This window comes from Heteronotia binoei, chromosome 1 (assembly GCF_032191835.1).
Source record: "Heteronotia binoei isolate CCM8104 ecotype False Entrance Well chromosome 1, APGP_CSIRO_Hbin_v1, whole genome shotgun sequence".
NCBI classification, from domain to species: Eukaryota; Metazoa; Chordata; class Lepidosauria; order Squamata; family Gekkonidae; genus Heteronotia; species Heteronotia binoei.
This window is the reverse complement of record NC_083223.1, coordinates 267,047,805-267,073,652: the sequence shown is the minus strand read 5'-3', so window position 1 is coordinate 267,073,652 and position 25,848 is coordinate 267,047,805. Positions and strand designations below refer to the sequence as shown.

Sequence of the window (25,848 nt, the reverse complement as noted above, 5' to 3'; positions counted from 1 at the left end):
GTTCTCGTATTGTGAGAAAGGGAGAAAAGTACTTCTTTCTCTACCTTCTCTTGTGACCGCTCTTAAACTCTGAGATTCAGAGTATAGTGCGGGATATAAATCCAATATCATCATCATCTTCTTCTTCTTCTCCTCCTCCTACCTCGCAGGGTTGTTGTGAGGATATAACCAAGAAGGTGACATTGTCGTAAATCCCTCTGAGTCCTCATGAGGGTGAGAAGGGGGATATGGATTAGTAAAAAAAATTAAAAATTCAAAGTCGTGTGCTCTTGGCCGATCCTCGAGGTGACCTACCAAGGACGGATTAAATGCAAACACCCAAAAGCCCAACTCAGCAGTCCTTGGCTGGGGGACAGCTCAAAGCTCCTTCCCTTTAACAAATACATTAAAACTCAACTGGACGAAACTGCTCTTCAGCAGTAAGCTTTGGCCTCTTGAGAATTCATTAGCGTCACACCAAAGAACAAGCATTTTTAAAATGATGTAGCTGAACGGCTGGGCACTTGGCGCCATTTTAAGTGATGGTCTGTACCTGTTCATTTACAGATATTCTAACCGCATGAGCCCCGTTCTTGGGTTTTTTGGACACACCACAGAGCTCTAGACTCCAAGCTAAGTTTGTCCTCCTTCATTCCCTTTGTTGGGGCTCTGCTTCTTCGGAAGTCATTGATGAAGAGGACAGAGAATATGTAAGATAAGGGTGTCAAACATGTAGTCCAAGGGCCGAATCAGGCCTCCAGAGTGCTCCTATCAGGCCCCCGAGCAACTGGCTGTCGTCTGCCTCCTTCTTCAAGTGGAATGGCCTGGGGAGGGAGGGAGGGAGGGATGGAGCTGCTGGCTGCAAAATGGGGGAGAGGGAGGCGGTGCACTCCCTCCTCGACTTGGCCACTTTCAGAGCCTCCAGCTTTTGCCCTTACCCCAGAAAGCTTCTGAGAAGCGGCAAGTCCCGCAGTGGATGGGAAAAGGGTGCCCTCTGGCTTTTTAAAAAGCCACACACACACACACACCGATTTTTAAAATCCTGGCTACAGCCCTGCCCCTCGTCCACCAAAATTAATCTTGTCTACCTGGAGAAGATCCTGATGCTGGGAAAGACAGAAGGCAGAAGAAGAAGGGGACGGCAAAAGATGAGATGGCTGGTCAGCGTTACTGATGTAACTAACACGTATTTGAGCAGACTTCGGAGGATGGTGGAAGACAGGAGGGCCTGGCGTGACTTTGTCCATGGGGTCACAAAGAGTCGGACTCGACTGTGTGACTGAATAACAACAACAACATGGCTTCTCTTATGTTCTTACATTCCTTCCTCCCTTCCCTTCCCTTCCCTCCTTCCTGACTTCAACTTCAAGAGGAGATTGGATAAGTATACGGAGCAGAAGTCCATCAGCGGATATTAGCCACAGGGTATAGATGGAGCTCTCTGTCTGGGATAGTGATGCTTTGTATTCTTGGTGTTTGGGGGGTGGCACAGTGGGAGGGCTTCTACCCCCACTGGTGGACCTCCTGATGGCACCTGGGTTTTTTGGCCACTGTGTGATACAGAGTGTTGGACTGGATGGGCCACTGGCCTGATCCAACATCAACCCAGACTGTTCACTGGAAGGTCAGATGCTGAAGCTCAAGTACTTCGGCCAACAAATGAGAACGGAGCACTCCCTTGAGAAGATCCTGATGCTGAGAAAGAAAGAAGGCAAAAGAAGAAGGGGATGGCAAAAGATGAGATGGCTGGACAGCGTTACTGATGTAACAAACACGAATTTGAACAGACTTCAGAGGATGGTGGAAGACAGGAGGGCCTGGCGTGACTTTGTCCATGGGGTCGCAAAGAGTCGGACTCGACTGTGCGACTGAACAACAAATTCAGACTGGCAGCTGCTCTCCAGGGTCTCAGGCAGAGGTCTTTCCCATCACCTACAAACTAGTCCTTTCAACTGGAGATGCTGGGGATTGAACTGGGGACCTTCTGCATATGAAGCAGATGCTTTGCCAGTGAGCCACAGCCCCTCCCAGAGCCAGTGGCTCTCGGGATCTCAAGCAGTGTTCCCTCTAAGTTGAGTTAGCGTGAGCTAGCTCAGATTTTTAGCCTCCAGCTCACACATTTTTGTCTCAGCTCAGGAAGGACGACCCCCTCCCAGAACACATTAATTTATGCAGCAGCTCACAACTTTAATGCCAGGAGCTCGCAAAAGTAGAATTTTTCCTCACAAGACTCTGCAGCTTAGAGGGAACATCGGTCTCAAGCTGAGGTCTTTCCCATCCCCTACAACAACCTGATCCCTTTCAACTGGAGATGCCGGGGATTGAACCTGGGACCTTCTGCAATGCCGAGCAGATGCTCTCCCACTGAGCCACAGCCCCTCCCAAAACCAACCTGCCAACGTTTGCCCACTTTCTCCGGTTTGAAGAGCTGATTTATGCAGAGAGTCAAAGCTCAAGAACAGCCAAGCGTGAGAATCCCCAGAGACCCACTTCCTGTTTTAATACCCGCTTTGCTAATGTAGCCGTACTTCAAGGGCTTATTGCTGGCAAAAATCAGCTTGGTGTATTGGTTAAAGTGCGGCTGGACTACAGTTTTGGGAATGTCCTGCCCAGAACAGCCCAGGCTAGCCCGATCTCATCAAATCTCAAAAGCTAAGCAGGGTCAGTTCTGGTTAGTTGTTAGATGGGAGACCTCCAAGGAATCTGAGAGGAAACTGGCAGGAAACTGCCTCTGAGAGCCAGTTTGGTGTAGTGGTTAAGGACTCTTATCTGTAAGTGTAGTGGTTAAGGACTTTTATCTGGGAGAACCGGGTTCGATTCCCCACTCCTCCACTTGCACCTGCTAGCATGGCCTTGGGTCAGCCACAGCTCTCGCAGGAGTTGTCCTTGAAAGGCAGCTGCTGTGAGAGCCCTCTCCAGCCCCACCCACCTCACAGGGTGTCTGTTGTAGGGGGAGGAAGATATGGGAAACTGTAAGCCGCTCTGAGTCTCTGATTCAGAGAGAAGGAAAGGAAAAAGGAAAGGTCCCCTGTGCAAGCACCAGTCGTTTCTGAATCTGGGGTGACGTTGCTTTCACAACGTTTTCACGGCAGACTTTTTATAGGGTGGTTTGCCACTGCCTTCCCCAGTCATCTACGCTTTCCCCCCAACAAGCTGGGTACTCATTTTACCAACCTCCGGAGGATGGAAGGCTGAGTCAACCTCGAGCCGGCTACCTGAAAACCCAGCTTCCACCGGGGATTGAACTCAGGTCGTGAGCAGAGTTTAGGACTGCAGTACTGCAGCTTTAACACTCTGCGCCACAGGGCTCTTAAGTTCAGAGAGAAGGCAGGGTATAAATCTGCAATTCTTCTTCTTCTAAACCACTTCTGAACAGTTCGTGCCTTGAAAAGCCTATGGAGTTGTCATAAAGTTGACTGTAGCTGGTGAGTACTCTAGAGCCAGTTTGGTGTAGTGGTTAAGTGTGCGGACTCTTATCTGGGAGAACCGGGTTTGAGTCCCCACTCCTCCACTTGCACCTGCTAGCATGGCCTTGGGTCAGCCATAGCCCTGGCAGAGGTTGTCCTTGAAAAGGCAGCTGCTGTGAGAGCCCTCTCCAGCCCCACCCACCTCACAGGGTGTCTGTTGTGGGGGAGGAAGGTAAAGGAGATTGTGAGCCGCTCTGAGACTCTTCGGAGTGGAGGGCGGGATATAAATCCAATATCTTCTTCTTCTTCTTCTTCTTCTCTACAGTTATTATAATCCATTTTTTTGCAGTTTCACATTTGTATGATTTAACAGCATATGATAATACTGAATGATAGATTTAATATAAGATATTAAGGTTATATTTCTGCAAGCCCTTTTGTTATTACAGCAAACTGTAGCATGAAAAACTTTTTGAATTTCTTTTCTGAGGTTATTTAAATTATATTTGATAATAGATAAGACTGATAAGACAGGGTAAAAATGTCAGTATGAGAACACTGTAGAACATACATAATAGTGATTTTTATACTATACTATTATGCTGCATATATATGTTTTATATATATACTTTCATGAAATAATCCCATGTCAGTGAGATGGATGCATGGATGATAGATAGATAGACAGACAGACAGACAGAGATACGTAATTGCTAAGCTATATTATAGTACGAATAAACTATCTTATAGGTACTTACTCTCTGTAAGTAAGTGCCAAGAAAAGCGTGATCTTGGGCTTGCCCGCTCTTTCAGCCGCCCTGAGCCTGCTTCGGCGGGGAGGGTGGGATATAAATGCGAAAAATAAATAAATAAATAAATAAAATAAGTAGGTACTCTTACTCTCTGTCTGGGGCAGTGATGCTCTGTATTCTTGGTGCTTGGGGGGGCACAGTGGTAGGGCTTCTAGTGTCCTGGCCCCACTGGTGGACCTCCTGATGGCACCTGTTTTTTTTGGCCAATGTGTGACACAGAGTGTTGGATTGGATGGGCCTGATCCAACATGGCTTCTCTTATGTTCTTAAGTATATTATCATCTATATATACATATACATACATCTCCCTTTCTCACAATACAAGAACTCGTGGGCATTCAATGAAATTGCTGAGCAGTCGGGTTAGAACGGATAAAAGGAAGTACTTCTTCACCCAAAGGGTGATTAACATGTGGAATTCACTGCCACAGGAGGTGGTGGCGGCTACAAGCATAGCCAGCTTCAAGAGGGGATTGGATAAAAATATGGAGCAGAGCTCCATTAGTGGCTATTAGCCACAGTATATTATTGGAACTGTCTGGGGCAGTGATGCTCTGTATTCTTGGTGCTTGGGGGGGGGCAAAGTGGAAGGGCTTCTAGACCCACTTGTGAACCTTCTGGTGGCACTTGGGGTTATTTTTTTTTGCCACTGTGTGACACAGAGTGTTGGACTGGATGGGCCATTGGCCTGATCCAACAGGGCTTCTCTTCTGTTCTTATGTGACACAGAGTGTTGGACTGGAGGGGCCATTGGCCTGATCCAACATGGCTTCTCTTCTGTTCTTATGTGACACAGAGTGTTGGACTGGAGGGGCCACTGGCCTGATCCAACAGGGCTTCTCTTCTGTTCTTATGTGACACAGAGTGTTGGACTGGAGGGGCCATTGGCCTGATCCAACATGGCTTCTCTTCTGTTCTTATGTGACACAGAGAGTTGGACTGGATGGGCCATTGGCCTGATCCAACATAGCTTCCCATGCTAATATTTTTAGTTATATATATATAGTTATATATTTGTTATGCTATTATACCACACACTCTTTTTACACACACATACTTTGATTAAGAAATGGCATTCATATCTATTAAACTGCCCTCATATTGTGTATTTTCATGATTATATTTAAGAAATGCCTTTAATAGCTGTTAAAATACCCTTAAATTGTGTGTTTTGATAATTATACTTAACTATTCTTAACACACCTTTCCACCCCCTTTTCTTTCTGTATTCCCTTAAAAACTTAAATAAAATTTCTTACATGCAGGGCAGTTTACAAAAGGAAGATTGGGGGGGAGCCAACTGTGACTTGACGGCACTTCCCCCCACAATGCAGACTTGGGAGACGCAAGTTCAAATCCTGCCTTGGTGCCAAGAAAAGCGTGAGGTGATCTTGGGCTTGCCCGCTCTTTCAGCCTCACCTACCTCACAGGGTTGTTGTGAAGGAAAAGTGAAGGCACAGAAGAGACTGAGGCACACCACCCTGAGCTCCTTTGAGAAAAGATGGGATAAAAACAGCACTGAATGAAACTCATTTTTCTCCCCTCGGCCACAAAGACAGAACCAGGAATTTCTTTTAGCTACGAACCAGTTTGCCAGGGGTCAGGAGCCATTCTCCTTAGCCCTGGGACACTGTTTCCAGCCCTCCCTTCTTCCCAAAAAGCTCAGCCTGGAAGACACGCTCTACCTCTCTCCCAAAGGATTCTCACAACAACCCTGAAAAGTAGATCAGGCTGTGATAGATGGACTACATAAGAACATAAGAGAAGCCATGTTGGATCAGGCCAATGGCCCATCCAGTCCAACACTCTGTGTCACACAGTGGCAAAAAATTTTATATATACACACACACTGTGGCTAATAGCCACTGATGGACCTCTGCTCCATATTTTTATCTAAACCCCTCTTGAAGGTGGCTATACTTGTGGCCGCCACCACCTCCTGTGGCAGTGAATTCCACATGTTAATCACCCTTTGGGTGAAGAAGTACTTCCTTTTATCCGTTTTAACCTGACTGAAGCAGTGTCTCCCAGCATGGTTCCTGGTCGAGATTCAAACGGAGTCCTAGTACAACAGTTTTATCCCTTCCCCCCAAAAGAAGCTTGCGATCTGGGTTTGGGAAAAGGAGACGGCACCCTGCACATGCTTCCAGCTACTCTTCATCAGTGCTGAACGGACTCTCCACTCAAAAAGAGGCCTCCGTTAGAGGCCACTGGCTTGCTGGGGTCATCATTTTCATAGTGGGGAGTATCACTTAGCAATTCGCTGCCACCCCGCACCCGCCTACCACCTGCTTTTGGTAAATGCTTGTTTTGCACAAAACGTAAGCAGCACCTCTCCTCTTCCCTGGCCTTCTAGCCCCACCGCTTGCAATTTCTTTCCCCCTCTTTAAACACAGATATGTCCTCTGTCAGCAGATAACACTTCATGCCTCAGATGACGTAGGCTGCAGCCATGGAAATTTCTGCCACGCACCAAAACCTACCTGTGCTTCAAGTTGGATTACTACGTATGTTGCCCCAAGCATCCAGCGGCTTCAGGAAGCACCGGTGCAGGCATTGCAGAGCTGTTTCCTTAGGGGCAGTGGCGGTGAGATGCCACCCATTCCTCTCTTTTAGGGATGTCCTTGAAGTCAGCCACTCTGTCCCTTTGGAGAAGAGAAATCTACTACAACACAGCTGACTTTTCCCATGTGGCGTGTGTGTGTGTGTGTTTGGATAGTTTTTTCATAAGAACATCAGAAGAGCCTGCCGGATCAGACTAGTGGTCCATCTCCTCAAACATCCAGTCTCACACAGCAATGAACCAGTTCCTCTGGAGGGCCAACAACAGGGCAGGGAGGCCGAGGCCTTCCCCCCATAAGAACATCAGAAGAGCCCTGCTGGACCAGACCAGTGAGGGTCCATCTAGTCCAGTATCCTGCCTCACACAGTGGCCTCAACCAGTTCCTCTGGAGGCCCAACAACAGGGCAGAGAGGCCGAAACCTTCCCCTCATAAGAGCATCAGAAGAGCCATGCTGGATCAGACCAGTGAGGGTCCATCTAGTCCAGCCTCTTGTCTCACACAGTGGCCTCAACCAATTCCTCTGGAGGCCCAACAACAGGGCAGAGAGGCCGAAACCTTCCCCTCATAAGAGCATCAGAAGAGCCCTGCTGGATCAGACCAGTGAGGGTCCATCTAGTCCAGTATCCTGCCTCACACAGTGGCCTCAACCAGTTCCTCTGGAGGGCCAACAACAGGGCAGAGAGGCCGAGGCCTTCCCCTCATAAGAGCATCAGAAGAGCCCTGCTGGATCAGACCAAGGAGTCCAGTTCAGCCTCCTGTCTCACACAGTGGCCTCAACCAGTTCCTCTGAAGGGCCAACAACAGGGCAGAGAGGCGAGACCTTCCCCTCATAAGAACATCAGAACAGCCCTGCTGGATCAGACCAGTGAGGGTCCATCTAGTCCAGCCTCCTGTCTCACGCAGTGGCCTCAACCAGTTCCTCTGGAGGGCCAACAACAGGGCAGAGAGGCCAAGGCCATCCCCTCATAAGAGCATCAGAAGAGCCCTGCTGGATCAGACCAAGGAGTCCAGTTCAGCCTCCTGTCTCACGCAGTGGCCTCAACCAGTTCCTCTGGAAGGCCAACAATAGGGGAGAGAGGCCAAAATCTTCCTCCTGACTCTGGAATTCAGAGTTGACTGCCCCTGAACATGGAGGCTCCCCTCAATCACCAAGGCTAGTAGCCACAGTTATATCTATCCTTCATAATTAATGGGGGGGCCTTACATCAGCTTCCCATGAAGGCTCCCATTCAGGCGCTGCCAGAACCTAAAAACACTTCTGAGAGACAGTTTGGTGTAGTGGTTAAGTGTGTGGACTCTTAACTGGCAGAACCAGGTTCGATTCCCCACTCTATGACCTTGGGCCAGTCATAACTCTCTCAGAGCTGTTCTGGAAGCAGCAGTTTCTGTCAGAGCACTCTCAGCCCCACCAACCTCACAGAGTGTCTGCTGTGGGAAGGGAGAGAGAAAGGAGACTGTAAGCCGCTCTGAGACTTCTTCAGGTAGTAAAAGGCAAGGTATAAGTCCAATCTCTTCTTCCTCCTCACTTCAGCGAGGTGGGGGCTGCACTGAAGGTGTTCAAACCATCCCCTGCATTTACACACGCACTCAAAAGGGGAGGTAAGGCTGAGAGAGATTTGGCTAGCTAAGACTTTCTGTGGGTTCCTGTCTGCAGTAATATTTAAGAACATAAGTGAAGCCATCTTGGATCGGGCCAATGGCCCATCCAGTCCAACACTCTGTGTCACACAGTGGCCATAAGAACATAAGAGAAGCCATCTTGGATCAGGCCAGTGGCCTATCCCGTTCAACACACTGTGTCACACAGTGGCCATAAGAACATAAGAGAAGCCATGTTGGATCAGGCCAATGGCCCATCCAGTCCAACACTCTGTGTCACACAGTGGCCATAAGAACATAAGAGAAGCCATGTTGGATCAGGCCAATGGCCCCATCCAGTCCAACACTCTGTGTCACACAGTGGCCATAAGAACATAAGAGAAGCCATCTTGGATCAGGCCAGTGGCCTATCCCGTTCAACACACTGTGTCACACAGTGGCCATAAGAACATAAGAGAAGCCATGTTGGATCAGGCCAATGGCCCATCCAGTCCAACACTCTGTGTCACACAGTGGCCATAAGAACATAAGAGAAGCCATGTTGGATCAGGCCAATGGCCCCATCCAGTCCAACACTCTGTGTCACACAGTGGCCATAAGAACATAAGAGAAGCCATGTTGGATCAGGCCAATGGCCCATCCAGTCTAACACTCTGTGTCACACAGTGGCCATAAGAACATAAGAGAAGCCATGTTGGATCAGGCCAATGGCCCATCCAGTCCAACACTCTGTGTCACACAGTGGCCATAAGAACATAAGAGAAGCCATGTTGGATCAGGCCAATGGCCCCATCCAGTCCAACACTCTGTGTCACACAGTGGCCATAAGAACATAAGAGAAGCCATCTTGGATCAGGCCAGTGGCCTATCCCGTTCAACACACTGTGTCACACAGTGGCCAAAAAACCAGGCTCCATCAGGAGGTCCACTAGTGGAGCCAGGACACTAGAAGTTCTTCCATTGTTCCCCCCTCCCCTAAGCAGCAAGAATACAGAGCATCACTGACCCAGACAGAGAGTTCCAACAATAAGCTGTGGCTAATACCCATTGATGGACCTCTGCTCCAGATCTTTATCCAACCCTCTCTTGAAACTGTCTATGCTGGCAGCTGCCGCCACCTCCTGTGGCAGTGAATTCTACGTGTTAATCACTCTTTGGGTGAAGAAGGACTTCCTTTTATCCGTTCTAACCCAACTGCTCAACAATTTCATTGCATGTCCACGAGTTCTTGTATTGTGAGAAAGGGAGAAAAGTACTTCTTTCTCTACTTTCACTATCCCGTGCATAACCATGTAAACCTCTATCATGTCACCCTCTCAGTCGACGTTTCTCCACGCTAAAGAGCCCCAAGCATTTTAAACTTTCTTCATAGGGAAAGTGTTCCAACCCTCGACTCATTCTATTATAGTCCACCTTTCTAGTTGCCCTTTTCTGCACTTTTTCCCAATGCTATAATATCTTTTTTTGAGGTTTGAACCTAAGGCACGTTGTGCCAACACATTACATCACCTTTCGCATTCTGGACGTTGCAGGAAAAGCCTCCGCTTCACCTCTTCTGGTTTTTCCAGTATTTGCAATACGGCAAAAACAAGTAAATGAAAATCTCTCTGTCCGGAAAGGAGAGGGGACGTGATCCGCCTTCTTAAGTGCCCTGGACTGGAAGAGGGAAAGTGAAGCAGGTGCTTTTATGTTATTTATAGTCCACCTTTCTGACAGAGACTCGTGGCTCAGTGGTAGAGCCTCTGCTTGGCAGGCAGAAGGTCCCTGGTTTGATTCCCAACAGCGCCAGTTATGATGAAGTTGGAAAAAAACAATAAGGGTAGGGAAAGTGGAAGACGGCAGGAAAGAGGAAGGCCCAACGTGAGATGGGCGGACCCAGTCGAAGAAGCTACAGGTCTCAGCTTACAAGACCTGAATATTTTTTTATTGTACAGGCATGGATTAATTTGGTGATTTTCATTACAGTAATAAGAATCTAAGAATTGGTATCATTAACGTTGACATCCAGAATACCTGACTGAAGATCAGCCTGCGCAAGATTATGAAGATTAAAAATAATTTTAAAATTATAGTAAATATTGATTTTTAGTAATGCATTGCATATTTGTTATAGCCCACACCACTGTGGAAGATTGCAGTAACTGAAATGGAGATAATAAATAACAACAACAACAGAGATAATAAATCCTGGGGTCTTCGTATGGAGTTTGGGCTAAGACAATCTACGTGGGACTGATTATTCATAATTGCCTAGTGTTGTGATTTGGTTCTCTTTTTGATTGTTCAAACCATCACTCCTATTATTGTGTGTTTACTTTATATCCCTGCATTTAGCCATCATCTCTTCTACAGGTTCATCTGTAATTGGAAGGGGTTGCAAATACAGAAGAGGACAGAAACAGGATACAGGATGACCTTGACAGGCTGGAAAACTGGGCTAAAACCAGTAAAATGCATTTTAACAGGGATAAATGTAAAGTTCTGCATTTAGGTAGGAAAAATCCAATGTACGGTTATAGGATGGGGGAGACTTAGCAGTAGTATGTGCAAAAAGGATCTAGGGGTCTTAGTGGATCATACGCTGAACATGAGTCAACAGCGTGATGAGGTGGCTAAAAAGGCAAATGCAATTTTTGGGCTGTATCAACAGAAGTATAGTGTCCAGATCATGTGATGTGATGGTATCACTTTAGTCTGCTCTGGTAAGACCTCACTTGGAGTATTGTGCTCAGTTTTTGGCACCACATTTTAAGAAGGATATAGACAAGCTGGAACGGGTCCAGAAGAGGGTGACAAAGATGGTGAGGGGTCTGGAGACCAAGTCCTATGAGGAAAGGTTGAAGGAGCTGTGGATATTTAGCCTAGAGAGGAGGCTGAGAGGTGATATGATCACCATCTTCAAGTACTTGAAGGCCTGTCATATAGAGCAGGGGTGGCCAATGGTAGCTCTCCAGATGTTTTTTGCCTACAACTCCCATCAGCCCCAGCCATTGGCCATGCTGGCTGGGGCTGATGGGAGTTGTAGGCAAAAAAACATCTGGAGAGCTACCGTTGGCCACTCCTGATATAGAGAATGGTGTGGAATTGTTTTCTGTGGCTCCGGAAGGTAGGACCAGAACCAATGGGTTGAAATTAAATCATAAGAGTTTCTGGCTCAACATTAGGAAGAACTTCCTGACCATTAGAGCGATTCCTCGACGGAACAGGCTTCCTCGGGAGGTGGTGGGGTCTCCTTCCTTGGAGGTTTTTAAACAGAGGCTAGATGGCCATCTGACAGCAATGGAGATCCTGTGAATTTAGGGGGAGGTGTTTGTGAGTTTCCTGCATTGCGAAGGGGGTTGGACTAGATGACCCTGGAGGCCTCTTCCAACTCTATGATTCTATCTCATCCCCCCTTCTGAGGCCATCTAAGTTTGTGGACAGCAATACACAACGGTGGCAGGAAGTCCGCCCGACGGGTTTGTAAACACCAGTGTTCTCTTATCTTTGTTTTCCAGCCCCGCTGCCAAAGCAGTTCCACCAAGAGCTCCCGGGTTTCAGTTCCGATTAAAACTCCCTCCCTTTGGGTTCACAGCCCACACTATTCACCAGCGGGCCAGCCCCGCCTTGCAGGTACATTCTGAACAGGCATGACTTAATCTTGAACCAAGGTAAATGAACACCACCTTGCTCCAAAATGCACCAGAAGCCCCCACACCACAAGGATCCTTTCTGAACAGCCACTGGAATCTGATGATGATATGATATTGGTTTTATATTCCGCCCTATACTATGAAGAAGGCGACGACATTGGATTTATATTCCGCCCTCCACCCTGAATCTCAGAGTCTCAGAATGGCTCACAATCTCCTTCATCTTCCTCCCGCACAACAGACACCCTGTGAGGTAGGTGGGGCTAAGAGAGCTCTCACAGCAGCTGCCCTTTCAAGGACAACCTCTGCCAGAGCTAAGGCTGACCCAAGGCCATGCCAGCAGCTGCAAGTGGAGGAGCAGGGAATCGAACCCAGTTCTTCCAGATAAGAGTCCACACACTTAACCACTACACCAAACTGGCCCTCTAAGTCTCAGAGCGGTCACAATCTCCTTTACCTCCCCCCCCACACACACACAAACAACAGAAACCCTGTGAGCAATGTTCCCTCTAAGCTGCAGAGTCTTGCGAGCAAAAATTCTACTTTGTGAGCTACTGGGATTAAAGCTGTGAGCTACTGCAGAAACGAGTGTGCTCTGGGGCCGTTTTTCCTGAGCTAGGCCAAAAATGTGTGATCTGGAGGCTAACTCAGCTTAGAGGCAACTCATGCAAACTCAGCTTAGAGGCAACACTGCCTGTGAGGTAGGTGGGACAGAGAGAGCTCTCCCAGAAGCTGCCCTTTCAAGAACAACTCCTACAAGAGCCATGGCTGACCCAAGGCCATTCCAGCGGTGGAAGAGTGGGGAATCAAACCCGGTTCTCCCAGATAAGAGTCTACATACTTAAACCACTACACCAAACTGGTTCTCTGAGAATGTACCCAAACTGGTTCCTCTGAGCATGAGCAAACAGCCAACAAGTCCCCAAAGCACAGCCAGCCTCCATGCACCTGGATCAGGGAACAACGCACGGGGAGAATCACACCGTCTACATTCGATCTGCACCATCTCTGTTTCTCTCTCAGAGACATCACTGAACAATGCGCAGCTCCTGATGGGGTGGGGAGGAGCACGCACCACCTCTCATGCTTCCCTGGAGCCCGTACCAGGCGGGGGCCGGAGGGGCGGGGGGAGAAGAGGAAGATATTTTTAGTTACTGACTGGCAAGAGAAGAAAGCACCGTCCCCACCCTGGCCACGGCCTTGGGACCTGTTATTGTGTTTTCCTGATCACGCCAACCCAAACGAGGGCACTGCGCCAGAGTCCCGTTCTGCCCAGATTTCGGGAGGGGGGGGGGAGAGAGGAGGAGGAGGAGGAGAAGAAGGCGGGGGCGCTTTCTTTGGCACGTACCCCAGGAGCAACCCCGGCTCCCGCCACGTTTCTGAAGCCCTCCAGAGTTCCCATGCCAACGCTTCCCTTTCCTGCAGAGAGCTCCTCACTGCCTCGGCTTTCCAAACGCAGCCACAAAAAAGCAAACTATTCATGTGGAAGCCTGGAAAGAGGTGGGGGGAGCAGCGGGGAGCTGAGCCAGAAACATACCGGGAGGGGGGCACCGGGATGAGTTTCCACAGTTCTTTCTCACGCTGCTGCCTGCAACCAAATTCTTACGATAACCCTGCAAGGGAGGCCGGTCTCCTGCCAGTGTTATTATCAACAGCCAGTCCGGTGCAGCAATGCCAGTGCCGGTCTTGCAACAGTGTTCCCTCTAAGCTGAGCTGGTGTGAGCTAGCTCGCTGTTTTTTTAGCTTCCAGCTCATACATTTTTGTCTCAGCTCAGGAAGAAGACTGCAGATTTATACCCCGCCCCTCTCTCTGAATCAGTCTCAGAGCGGTTTACAATTATCTCCTTGCCCCACAACCGACACCCTGTAAGGCGGGTGGAGCTGAGAGAGCTCTCACAGCAGCTGCCCTTTCAAGCATAGCTCTGCGAGAGCTATGGCTGACCCAAGGCCATTCCAGCAGCTGCTAGTGGAGGAGGGGGGAATCAAAGCTAGTTCTCCCAGATAAGAATCCGTGCACTCAACCACTACGTCAAACTGGCTCTCTGGGATGGCCCTAGAGCAAACTAATTTACGCAGTGGCTCACAACTTGAACGCTAGCCGCTCAAAAAGTAGAATTTTTGCTCACAAGACTCCACAGCTTAGAGGGAGTATTGGTCTTGAATCTTGGAGGCCTGTGTTCAAATCCCCACTCTGCCACAGAAGCTCAAGGAGTGACCTTGAGTCAGTCCCTGTCTCTCGGCCAAGCCTACCTTGTAGGGCTATTGTTGGGAGTAGAAAATGGAGGAGAGGATGTAAGGTTTCTCACCTCGATGGTAAAAATGTTATCCGCCTGTACCAGATGAGGGATACTCTTATTCGTTTACTTGATTTGCATCCTCTCCTCTCTCAACGAGGGCCCAAAGTGCCTGACATCACTCACCTCTTGTGTTTTAGCCTCACAACAACCCCGTCAGGTAGGACATGACCGGCCCAAGGCCACCCAGTAAGCTTCCATGGCATGAGTGGGAATTTGAACCCAGGTTTCCCAGATCTTAGTCCAATAATTTGAACCACTACACCAGAGGGGGCCAAACTTGCTTAACGTAAGAGCCACATAGAATAAACATCAGATGTTTGAAAGCCACAAGACATGAACAACATCAGATGTAGGAAGGAAGGAAGAAATGGAGGGAGGGAGGGAGGGAGGAAGGAAGGAAGGAAAATATATGGGAGGGAGGGGGGAGAGATGGAAAGAAAGCAACTTTAAGTTCTCCTAGCTGCTCTCCGGCTTGGCTTGGCAAAGTGATTTAAAGAGGTAAATGCCTTCTCCAAGCTGGCTGACAGGGCGGTGGAGGCTTCAAGAGCCACACAATATGTATGAAAGAGCCTTATGTGCTTCCCAAGCCACAGTTTGGCCACCCCTGCACTACACTATGCTACTTCTGGGTGTGAACAGGATCTCAGAGTTTTGATGGACCACTGGTCTGATCCAACAGGGCTCTTCTTACGTTCTCATGAGAGGAAGGTCTCGGCCTCTCTTCCCTGTTACTGGCTCTCCAGAGGAACTGGTTGGCCACCTTGTGAGGCAGGATGCTGGACAAGATGGACCCTCACTGGTCTGATCCAACAGGGCTCTAATAATGTTCCTATGAAGGGAAGGCCTCAGCCTCTCTGCCCTGTTGTCGGCCCTCCTGAGGAACTGGTTGAGGCCCCTGTGTGAGACAGGAGGCTGGACTAGATGGACCTTCACTGGTCTGATCCAGCAGGGCTCTTCTGATGCTCTTCTGAGAGGAAGGCCTCGGCCTCTCTGCCCTGTTGTCGGTCCTTCTGAGGAACTGGTTGAGGCCACTGTGTGAGGCAGGATGCTGGACTAGATGGACTCTCACTGGTCTGATCCAGCAGGGCTCTTCTGATGTTCTTATGAGGGGAAGGCCTCAGCTTCTCTGCCCTGTTGTTGGCCCTCCAGAGGAACTGGTTGAGGCCACTGTGTGAGACAGGAGGCTGGATTAGATGGACCCTCACTGGTCTGATCCAGCAGGGCCCTTCTGATGTTCTTATGAGGGGAAGGCCTCGGCCTCTCAGCCCTGTTGTTGGCCCTCCAGAGGAACTGGTTGAGGCCACTGTGTGAGACAGGAGGCTGGATTAGATGGACTCTCACTGGTCTGATCCAGCAGGGCCCTTCTGATGTTCTTATGAGGGGAAGGCCTCAGCCTCTCTGCCCTGTTGTTGGCCCTCCAGAGGAACTGGTTGAGGCCACTGTGTGAGACAGGAGGCTGGATTAGATGGACCCTCACTGGTCTGATCCAGCAGGGCCCTTCTGATGTTCTTATGAGGGGAAGGCCTCGGCCTCTCAGCCCTGTTGTTGGCCCTCCAGAGGAACTGGTTGAGGCCACTGTGTGAGACAGGAGGCTGGATTAGATGGACTCTCACTGGTCTGATCCAGCAGGGCCCTTCTGATGTTCTTATGAGGGGAAGGCCTCAGCCTCTCTGCCCTGTTGTTGGCCCTCCAGAGGAACTGGTTGAGGCCACTGTGTGAGACAGGAGGCTGGATTAGATGGACCCTCACTGGTCTGATCCAGCAGGGCCCTTCTGATGTTCTTATGAGGGGAAGGTCTCGGCCTTCTCTGCCCTGTTGTTGGCCCTCCAGAGGAACTGGTTGAGGCCACTGTGTGAGGCAGGATGCTGGACTAGATGGACTCTCACTGGTCTGATCCAGCAGGACTCATCTGATGTTCTTATAAGGGGGAGGCCTCGGCCTCTCTGCCCTGTTGTTGGCCCTCCAGAGGAACTGGTTGTGGCCGCTGTGTGAGACAGGAGGCTGGATTAGATGCACCCTCACTGGTCTGATCCAGCAGGGCCCTTCTGATGTTCTTATGAGGGGAAGGCCTCGGCCTCTCAGCCCTGTTGTTGGCCCTCCAGAGGAACTGGTTGTGGCCACTGTGTGAGACAGGAGGCTGAATTAGATGGACCCTCACTGGTCTGATCCAGCAGGGCTCTTCTGTTGTTCTTAATTCTGTTTCGTTCTCCTTTGTGGACAAGGCCAGCCCTACAATGCCAGGTACCCGAGGCAGGCTTGACACCTCCCCTTCCCCCCACCCTCCATGCCCCAAAAAGACTGCGCTATGGCCAGGCACCCTTCCCGACCACTCTCTGATGACCCTGATCATCAGAGAATGGGCAGGGAGGGCGCCTGGATGGTGCGCAGTCTTTGTAGCACTCTCTGAGCGTCTTCCATCAAAAAGCGGAGAACAGTCAGAGAACGCTACAGAGACTGCGCACCGGCCAGGCACCCACCCTGCCCGTTCTCTGATGAGCGGAGTCATCGGAGTGCGGGCGGGGAGGGTGCCAGGCCAGTGTGGGCAGTGAAATTTGAGCATTTGCCTATGGCGCTGGGGCTGAAGGACCCAATATGGCCCCCTCCCCAGTCCAGCGCGCTAGGCAAATACCTGATTTGCCTAGTGGGAGAAAGGTGGGGTACAGATTTGCCCCTGACTGCCTGTTAGGGGATTTTGATAAAACCCGTCAGAATCCCCTTTTCCAAGATTGATCTGCGAGAGGACTACTTACCCCAAAATTATCTGCAAGGCAGCTTGATCTCAAGAGAGCATTCATTCCCCACCCCTTCTGCCCCTAACAAAGCATAACCAGGGACCATTTTCTGTCTCGCGGTGAAACGCTGCTAGTGTTTTTGCATTTCCACAAGCAGGGGGGGGCAAGTTTAAATGATTTTTAACGACACTCTATTTTATCGCAAGCTGCTCGGGAACCCCTCGTGGCTAAAAAAAAAAAAGGGTTTATAAGTACAGAGAAAGAGAAACGGCAGACGCAACGCCGTAGCTGTCAGAAGAACAGCTTGCCCCAGGCAGCTCGGTGAGACGTGATGGCGGAACGAAAATCTGAACTTCAAGCCTGATTCTTGGCTTACTCTTCGGCTCCGTGGTTGGTCTCCGTGAACCAGTTTTCGCCTCAGAGGCTGGCCGCAGAACAAGAAAACTGGGGAGCTGAATGAATCCAGCAACTTTTCTTGACTGGGAGCAAACACAGCCTCTTCCCCCTCCCCTGCCAAATATGTGGGCTGGCATGCTGGAAAATGAGCCACAAAAGTAGTTTTCACTTAGCTGCCACCAGCCGAAATTCCATTGCCAGGGCCAACCCAGGCCCCAAATGCAGCAGAAGCTGTTTCCCAGGGAATCAGAATTTACACGACGCAAGGCAGGAATGCTCTCAAAAAGGGAAGCGGATACAGGCAGTGTGGAGTAGTGGTTAGGGCAGGGGTGTCAAACATGCGGCCCAGCGGTAAATCAGGCCCTTGGAGGGCTCCTATCAGGCCCCCAAGTAACTGGCTGTCATCTGCTTCCTTCTCCCTCTCTCTTGCTTCTTTCTGCATATCAGCTTGCTTTGCCAGGCTTGCTCAATCGCACAGGAGCGCTACAGAGCAAAACCTTGATTTTCTCCATTGGTTGAGGCTCCTCCCCCTCCTGGTCCCCTGGGGAGGGAGAGAAAGAGCGAGAGCTTCCTTTGCTCAGTTCCTTGGATCCAGTGGGAGAGATACAAAGAAAGCACCTTTAAGATCAACAAGTGCTAATGTTTTAAGCATGTTTTAAGCTCTTTCTTTTTTTAAAAAAAAACAATCTTTAGTTGTGTTTGTCTGCGTCCTTTAAAAAGTTTATATCTCTGCTCAGCAGTCATTTTGTAGAAAAATAGGTGGTGGAGCTCACCCAGGGATTGTTATGCAGCTGAATCTACTATTCAATGGACAAGGAGGTGGAACTCTCAGAAGGAGGAGGTGGAACTCTCAGAAAGGTGCAGGAGCTCCGCTCCTGTGAGCTCCCACTGAATCTGAGGCCTGTCTCTGCTACCTAATCTTAAATAGGTACACACATGGCCCGGCCCAACAACATCTCATTTAGGTCAGATCTAGTCCTCATAACAAATGAGTTTGACACCCTTGGGTTAGGTGTCCAGCTAAGACTGGAGGAAGATAACCCAGGCTCTAACTATCCAGTGGCATCTACCTCTCAGGGTTGTTGTGAAGACAAAATGGAAGAAAAGAAAGAAAGACAGACATATGCCATAAGGGGGGGGGGGGCAAAGGTGGGACTGAAAGCAATGCAAAAATGTTCTCGAGTGCTTTCTCGGAACAGCGATAAAGGAATTTGATAAATAAAATAAATTTACAAAACTAAAGAGCAGAAAGGAGATGGGAGGTGGCACGGCATAGTCCAGGGGTGGCCAAACACAAAATCATAGAATCATAGAGTTGAAAGGGACTCGTCAGGATCATCTAGTCCAGGGGTGGGGAACAGTGACTCTCCAGATGTTTTTTGCCTACAACTCCCATCAGCCCCAGCCAGCATGGCCAATGGCTGGGGCTGATGGGAGTTGTAGGCAAAAACATCTGGAGAACCACTGTTCCCCACCCCTGATCTAGTCCAACCCCCTGCACAATGCAGGAACTTCACAAAACTTTCTTTTGTTTTTCTTTGGGAATTCACCGAACCCTCTTTAAACGGGCAACCTTAAAGCGAGGAAGCGAGGAGCGGTGACTTCCACAGCGTTAATGGTGCTGACCCAGATGTGCGTTGAATGTATTTGGTGAACCCCTTCAAGGGTTGCATCAGTGCTTAGTTCTCGTGGCCCCTTCTTACACACCCAGGAAAATGCTGATTAACGCTTTGGAGTCAGGCAGCCATTTTTCTCCAGGCCAGATTGGCAAGGGAACCTGGAAGTTGTTGTCATGTTCTGGGCATGGAGCAGGGGTCACTGGGGATGTATGTTGGGGGGGGAGGGGAGGTAATTGTGAATTTCCTGCATTGTGCAGGGGGTTGGACTAGATAACCCTGGAGGTCCCTTCCAGCTCCGTGATTCTATGATTCTAAGTTTCCAGGCTTGTGAATAGTACCAGAGGTGGCCAAACTGTGGCTCTCAAAGTCCCCATCATCCATCAGCCAGAGTGAAGAAGGCATCTGTCTCTTTAAATCACTTCTCCAAGCCAGGCCAGCCCGGTGGCTTGGAGAATGCATTTAAAGTTGGATAAAGATTGGATAAAAATATGGAGCAGAGGTCCATCAGTGGCTATTAGCCACAGTATATATGTGTATGTGTGTATATACACACACACACACACATATATTGGCCACTGTGTGACACAGAGCGTTGGACTGGAGAGGCCACTGGCCTGATCCAACATGGCTGCTCTTATGTTCTTATGGCCACTGTGTGACACAGAGTGTTGGACTGGATGGGCCATTGGCCTGATCCAAGATGGCTTCACTTATGTTCTTATTTCCACATCTCCTTTGCCCCATCTTCCTTCCTTCCTTCCTTCCTTCCTTCCTTCCTTCCTTCCTTCCTTCCTTCCTTCCTTCCTTCCTTCCTTCCCTATCTGACATTCATGTCTTGCGGCTCTCAAACACCTGATGTTTATTCTGTAAGGCTCTTATGGTAAGCAAGTTTGGCCACTCTAATAGACACACTCTTCCCCACCCATCCCTAATATTCAGGTTTCCGCCTTCCGGCTCCTTAATGGTGCTTTCGGTCTGCTCACTCTTGTGCCCGTTTTACAGCTGGGAGACTTGAGGCCAGCCGACAGTGGTCACATCACAACTACATGGGCACTGGGGCTTGATCAGGTAGATCAAAGACACGCTCGGGTCCATTCTCAGCTGGTTTAAGAGGCATATTTTTGTGGGGGAGGGGAAAATGCTGGCTAATGCATTTAGGAGCATAAGTGCGCAATCATTTTTTGGATGCCAAGTCAGCTTCAAGCCGTTTCACCTTCAGCTCTCCTCTTTAGGGATGTTTTCCGTTCATCCTTTAATCTGTTGTCTCCCCCCTCGCCTTTTCTGTTCACTCTGAAGGTGCCTTTCCCAGAGCTGGCTGGCTAGGCTTCTCCAGCCGGAGACACATCAAGTTGCCTTATACCGAATCAGACCCTCGGTGTGTCCAAGCCAGCGTTGTCTGCTCAGACTGGCAGAGCGGCTCTCCAGGGTCTCAGGCAGAGGTCTTTCCCATCACCTCCTGCTTGGTTCTTTTTAAACTGGAGATGCCGGGGATTGAACCTGGGACCCTTCTACATGCCAAACAGATGCTCTACCACTGAGCTACAGTCCCTACTGAAACTAACTACAGCTCTCCAGGGTCTCAGGCAGAGGTCTTTCCTATTACCTGCTACCTGGTTCTTTTAACTGGAGATGCTGGGGATTGAACCGGGGACCTTCTGCATGCCAAACAGAGGCTTTCCCACTGAGCCACAGCCCCTACCCATGGCTCTCTAGTGTCTCAAGCTGAGGTCTTTCACATCACCTGCTGCCTAGTCCTTTTAACTGGAGATGTCGGGGATTGAACCGGGGACCTTCTGCATGCAAAGCAGAGGCTCTTCCACTAAAGCCACAGCCCCTACTGAGACTAGCTGCAGCTCTCTCGGGGTCCCTTTCCTATCTCTTACTGCTTGGTTCTTTTTACACTGGAGATGCCGGGGATTGAACCGGGGACCTTCTGCACGCAAAGCAGAGGGCTCTTCCACTGAGCCATAGTCCCTCCTCTACAGCTATGGGGGTGCAGAGAGAAGTATGGCAGCTGACTTACAGCAACCCCAGTGTGGAGCTTTGAAGGCGAGTGAGAAGCAGAGAGGGAGATAAGTACGGACCCATCCTAAGTACGGACCCTGCCTAGCTTCTGAGATCTGGCCGGATTGGGTACCGGGGTGGCCAAACTGTGGCTTGGGAGCCGCATGTGGTTCTTTCCCACATGTTGTGTGGCTCTCGAACAGGCCTGTAGCCAGAAAATTCTGGTTGGGGGGGACCCCCGCTCTCTCAGCCGCCACTTTTCTCCCCGCTGCTCTGGTGGCCCCGCCCCCCTCCACACAGCACCTCCCCCTCCCTCTGCCAGAGCTGTGGCTGACCCAAGGCCATGCCAGCAGCTGCAAGCCACACCTCCCCCTCCCTCCCACCCAGCCACCCACTCACCTACCGGGTTTGATTCCCCGCTCCTCCACTTGCACCTGCTGGAATGGCCTTGGGTCAGCCATAGCTCTGGCAGAGGTTGTCCTTGAAAGGGCAGCTGCTGTGAGAGCTCTCTCAGCCCCACCCGCCTCACAGGGTGTCTGTTGTGGGGGAGGAAGGGAAAGGAGATTGTGAGCTGCTCTGAGACTATGAAATTCGGAGTGGAGGGCGGGATATAAATTCAATATCTTCTTCTTTTTCTATGGCTGACCCTAGGCCATTCCAGCATGTGCGAGTGAAGGAGTGGGGAATCAAACCCTGTTCTCTCCGATAAGAGTCCGCACACTTAACCACTACAGCAAACTGGCTCTCAAGGGTATCTGGCCGGAGTCCACCCTCCCCACCCCCGCACACTCATACCTTTTGAGGACTGAGGTTCCCACTTCCAGCTAGCAGTCAGCCAGGCGGAACAAGAGTCATCCGTGCATTGCAGACATTTAACCTCTGGAACTCCCTGCCACTGGACGGCAAGAGGTTAGCCCTCGGTTGGGTTCAGATGGAGAGAGGTCAGGTTTGCAAGGGGCAGACCCTCTAACTGTTGCCCCAAGTGCAGGCGCGGTTGCAGTTTTCAGCCAAAGGTGTGTCTAAAAGCAAGTCTGCTTCCAGAATTTGGGCTAACACCGTGCTGATCTCTTCAGGACTGCTTCAAGAGGGGAATGGATAAACATCTGGAGCAGAGGTCCATCAGTGGCTCTTAGCCACAGGGTATTGATGGAACTCTCTGCCTGGGGCAGTGATGCTCTGTATTCTTGGCGCTTGTCGGGGGGCAACAGAGTGAGGGCTTCTAGTGTCCTGGCCCCACTGATGGACCTCCTGACGTAGCGACTGGTTTTTTGGCCACTGTGTGACACAGAGTGTAGGACTGGATGGGCCACTGGTCCGATCCAACATGGCTTCTCTTATGTTCTTACCTTGCGTCCAGTCCCTAACGCTGGCTAAAATCGACTGGAAACAGGGTCGCCACATCCTCCTTGGCCACAGGAGGGGGATGGGGGGGTTAGGGTTGCCAGATCAAGATTGGGAAACCGTTGGGAGATTTGGGGATGGATCCTGGGGAGGACACGGACCTCGGGGGGCACACTGCCACTGAGTCAGCCTAAGCCCGGGAAAGTGCCCAACAAGGCTCTTTGCCACCCAGAGAGGTTTCCCTACAGACGTAGCTCTTCAGATTGTGGGCGCATCAAGTTCCAAGGTTTAAGGCAGGGGTGGCCAAACTGTGGCTCAGGAGCCACGTGTGGCTCTTTCACACATATGGTGTGGCTCTCAAAGTCCCCACCCACCCTGTCAGTTAGACCACAGAAGGCATTTGTCTCTTTAAATCACTTCTCCCAGCCAAGCCAACCAACAGCTTGGAGGATGCGTTTAAAGTTAACGTTGCTTTCTTTCCGCCTCTCCCTCCCTCCACCCATCTGTTTGCCTTCCTGCCTGGAAACCCCATTTAAGCCCTGACTATGAACATATGAAGCTGCCTAATACTGAATCAGACCCTCAGTCCATCAAAGTCAGTATTGTCTACTCAGACTGGCAGCGGCTCTCCAGGGTCTCAAGCTGAGGTTTTTCACACCTACTTGCCTGGACCCTTTTTTTAGTTGGAGATGCCAGGGATTGAACCTGGGACCTTCTGCTTACCAAGCAGTTGCTCTACCACTGAGCCACCATGTCTCCCCTAACTGGCAGCGGCTCTCCAGTGTCTCAAGCTGAGGTTTTTCACGCCTACTTGCCTGGACCCTTTTTTTAGTTGGAGATGCAGGGGATTGAACCTGGGACCTTCTGCTTACCAAGCAGTTCCTCTACCACTGAGCCACCATGTCTCCCCTAACTGGCAGCGGCTCTCCAGTGTTTCAAGATGAGATTTTTCATGCCTACTTGCCTGGACCCTTTTTTTAGTTGGAGATGCCAGGGATTGAACCTGGGACCTTCTGCTTACCAACTACCACTAAGCCACCGTCTCTCCCCTAACTGGTAGTAGCTCTCCAGGGTTTCAAGCTGAGGTTTTTCACACCTACTTACTTGGACCTTTTTTTCAGTTGGAGATGCCAGGGATTGAACCTGGGACCTTCTGCTTACCAAGCAGATGCTCTAACACTGAGCCACCATCCCTCAGAAATCAGAAGGGAAAGGGCGGGGAGAGGAGACCGGAGCTACACAGAGACAGCTGAGGGGGCCAGAAGCCAGGGCAAGTAGCCACAACTGAGAAAGACAAGATGAGGATCCAAGGGGGCTCTCACTACCCAGAGAAGGGGGATATGAATGATCTGTAACAGAAAGGAGGCTTTGGGCCAGTGGCCTAAGCGACCCCCCCACCCCTCCGGATCACACCACCACGGGCTCAAAAAGCCCCCTCCATTTTATTCCCTACCAAGCCAACAGCCGAACGCAGCGGACATTTGCGGGAGGGGGGGTGAGCATGGGAGGGGAAGAAGAGAGGAGAACATGAAACGGATCCTTCCCTCCTTATAAACCGGAGGACAGCAAACCTCTCCTCTCCTCCCCTTTTCCTTAGAAAGCAAAAAGAAAAAAGAAATTCCTTGCGACTGTCTGTTGGGGGTGATAGTGAGAAGGCGGAAGGCTGTGCATGCATCATTTGGGGAGGGGGGAGACAGTGAGAGACCGGAGCCCCTGCTTCTCTCCCTAAGGAAACAGCAAAGGTTGCCACAGCGGAGAGAGAGGTGGGCAGCTGGAAGACCGCGGGAAAGCAGAGGGACCCGCCCTTCTCGCCTTGCCCGCCCCCCCCCCCGCTCCCGCATCCCTTTCCGTGCTCGTCCTCCCCCCCCCCCTTCTTCCCTGCCACCTGTAGCCCTCTCTTCTCGGAGACAGCCGGAGGATCGCCAGGGAACCTCAGCGGAGGCACGATCGGACGGGGGTGGGGGGGCGGGGGGGGGGGAGAAGCAACGGGGAATCTTGTCTTCTCTCCCCCCCGCGTCCTTTCCTCCCCCTCGAACAGCGACAGCGAACGGAGAAAAGCCGTCCAACTTGGAGCTCGCGTGAAGGCTAAGGGTTGCGCCAAGCGCGCAACTTCGGCGCTGTGACTCCCGCGGGGTGTCGGCAGGGGCGCGCTTCTCCCCCCGTCTGGGTTGGCCTCCTGCAGCTCCCCGACGTCCCCCTCCTCCGCCCGAGGGTGCAAAAAAGGTCCCCCCCACCTTCCCACCCACCCCCACCTTCCCACCACCCCCCCCGTCAAGATCCCCCGCTGCGCAATCCCAAGGCGCGTTTTTTGGAGAGGTCGGCGCGTTTTTTGGAGAGGTCGGCGCGCCCCCCCTTCTTTCGGAGGGGACGCGGCGCGCCCCGCCGGCTCCGGCCGCCTCACCTTGGAGTACAAGCCCCACGAGAGCTCCGTCTCGATGACCATCACCACGATGCCGAACATGCCGAAGATGAGCGCGTAGTCGCTGAGCCGCTTGCGCTTCTCGAAGAGGGCGCGCCGGTGGCCCAGGCGGTAGCCGATGTTCTGGTTTTTGCGCTTGGGCGCTTTGGCGAAGGAGGGCCCGGCGGCGGCGGCGGCGGGCGGCGGGTGCTTGTGGCCGGCTGCCCCGGGCCCGACGGCGTTGGGGTGAGGGTGGAGGAGTCCCTGGGGCGAGTGGTTGTCCTCGCGGGAGATGACGATCTCGGGCGGGTGGCCGGCGCCGGCGCCCAAAAGTTGCAGCGGCTGCGCCTCGGGCTCGGCGGCGGCGGCGTCGAGGAGGTTGCGGCGGGAGGCGCTGAGGCGGCTCAGGGGCTTCATGACGCCGCCGCTGTACTTGCAGGAGCTCATGGCGATCTCGGTGAAGGGGTTGCTGTCCCGCCGGTGCGCCAGCGGGCTGGCCTGCCGGTGCTTACCCCCCGAGCCGCCGCCGCCGCCGCCCGGCCCTCCGCCGCCGCCGCTGGAGCTGGGCGAGTGGCCCGGGGCCGCCCAGTGCTCGCCGCTCACATTGGGCTGGCTGCCTTGGCGAGAGGCAGGGCGGAGGGCGGCCACCGGGGGAGGAGCCCGCAGGGGGCCCGCCACGGCCCCGGCCGGAGCCAAGGCGGGGGGCGCGGCGGGCGGGCGCGGCTCGTCCCCCGAGGGCGGGCCCGGGCAGCCGCGCGGCTCTTCGGCGGCGGCGGCGACGTCCAGCTCGCCCACGCCGGAATCTTGGAAGGGCCCCGACGGCTCCATCCCCCGGCGCCTCGCCCCTGGCCCGGCTCAGCGCGCTCCTGCCGCCCCCAGGGCAGAGGCATCCAAGCGGTGCCCCCCTCGCTATGCCCAGCCTGGGGAGGAGCGGCCACGCCGAGCGCCCGGCGACGCTGCTGCAGCCGCGCTGCCAGCCCAGGCTTGAATGGGCAGCTCGCAAGCGCCGCTCGCTCGCCGCGCGCGCCTCCGACCAAGCCCACCTGGCCCTCGGCCGCCGCTCATTGG

At 51.8% G+C, this 25,848-nt stretch overlaps 1 protein-coding gene across 1 annotated transcript in view; it reads right to left on the bottom strand.

The window, feature by feature from the left end:
• Positions 1–25,608, bottom strand: part of KCNN3 (potassium calcium-activated channel subfamily N member 3) — a 220,184-nt gene extending 194,576 nt beyond the window's left edge. The window contains exon 1 of the mRNA XM_060255425.1: positions 24,784–25,608. Coding sequence (XP_060111408.1) covers positions 24,784–25,608 — 825 coding nt within the window. The remainder of the gene's footprint in view (positions 1–24,783) is intronic.
• Positions 25,609–25,848: the final 240 nt, after the last annotated feature.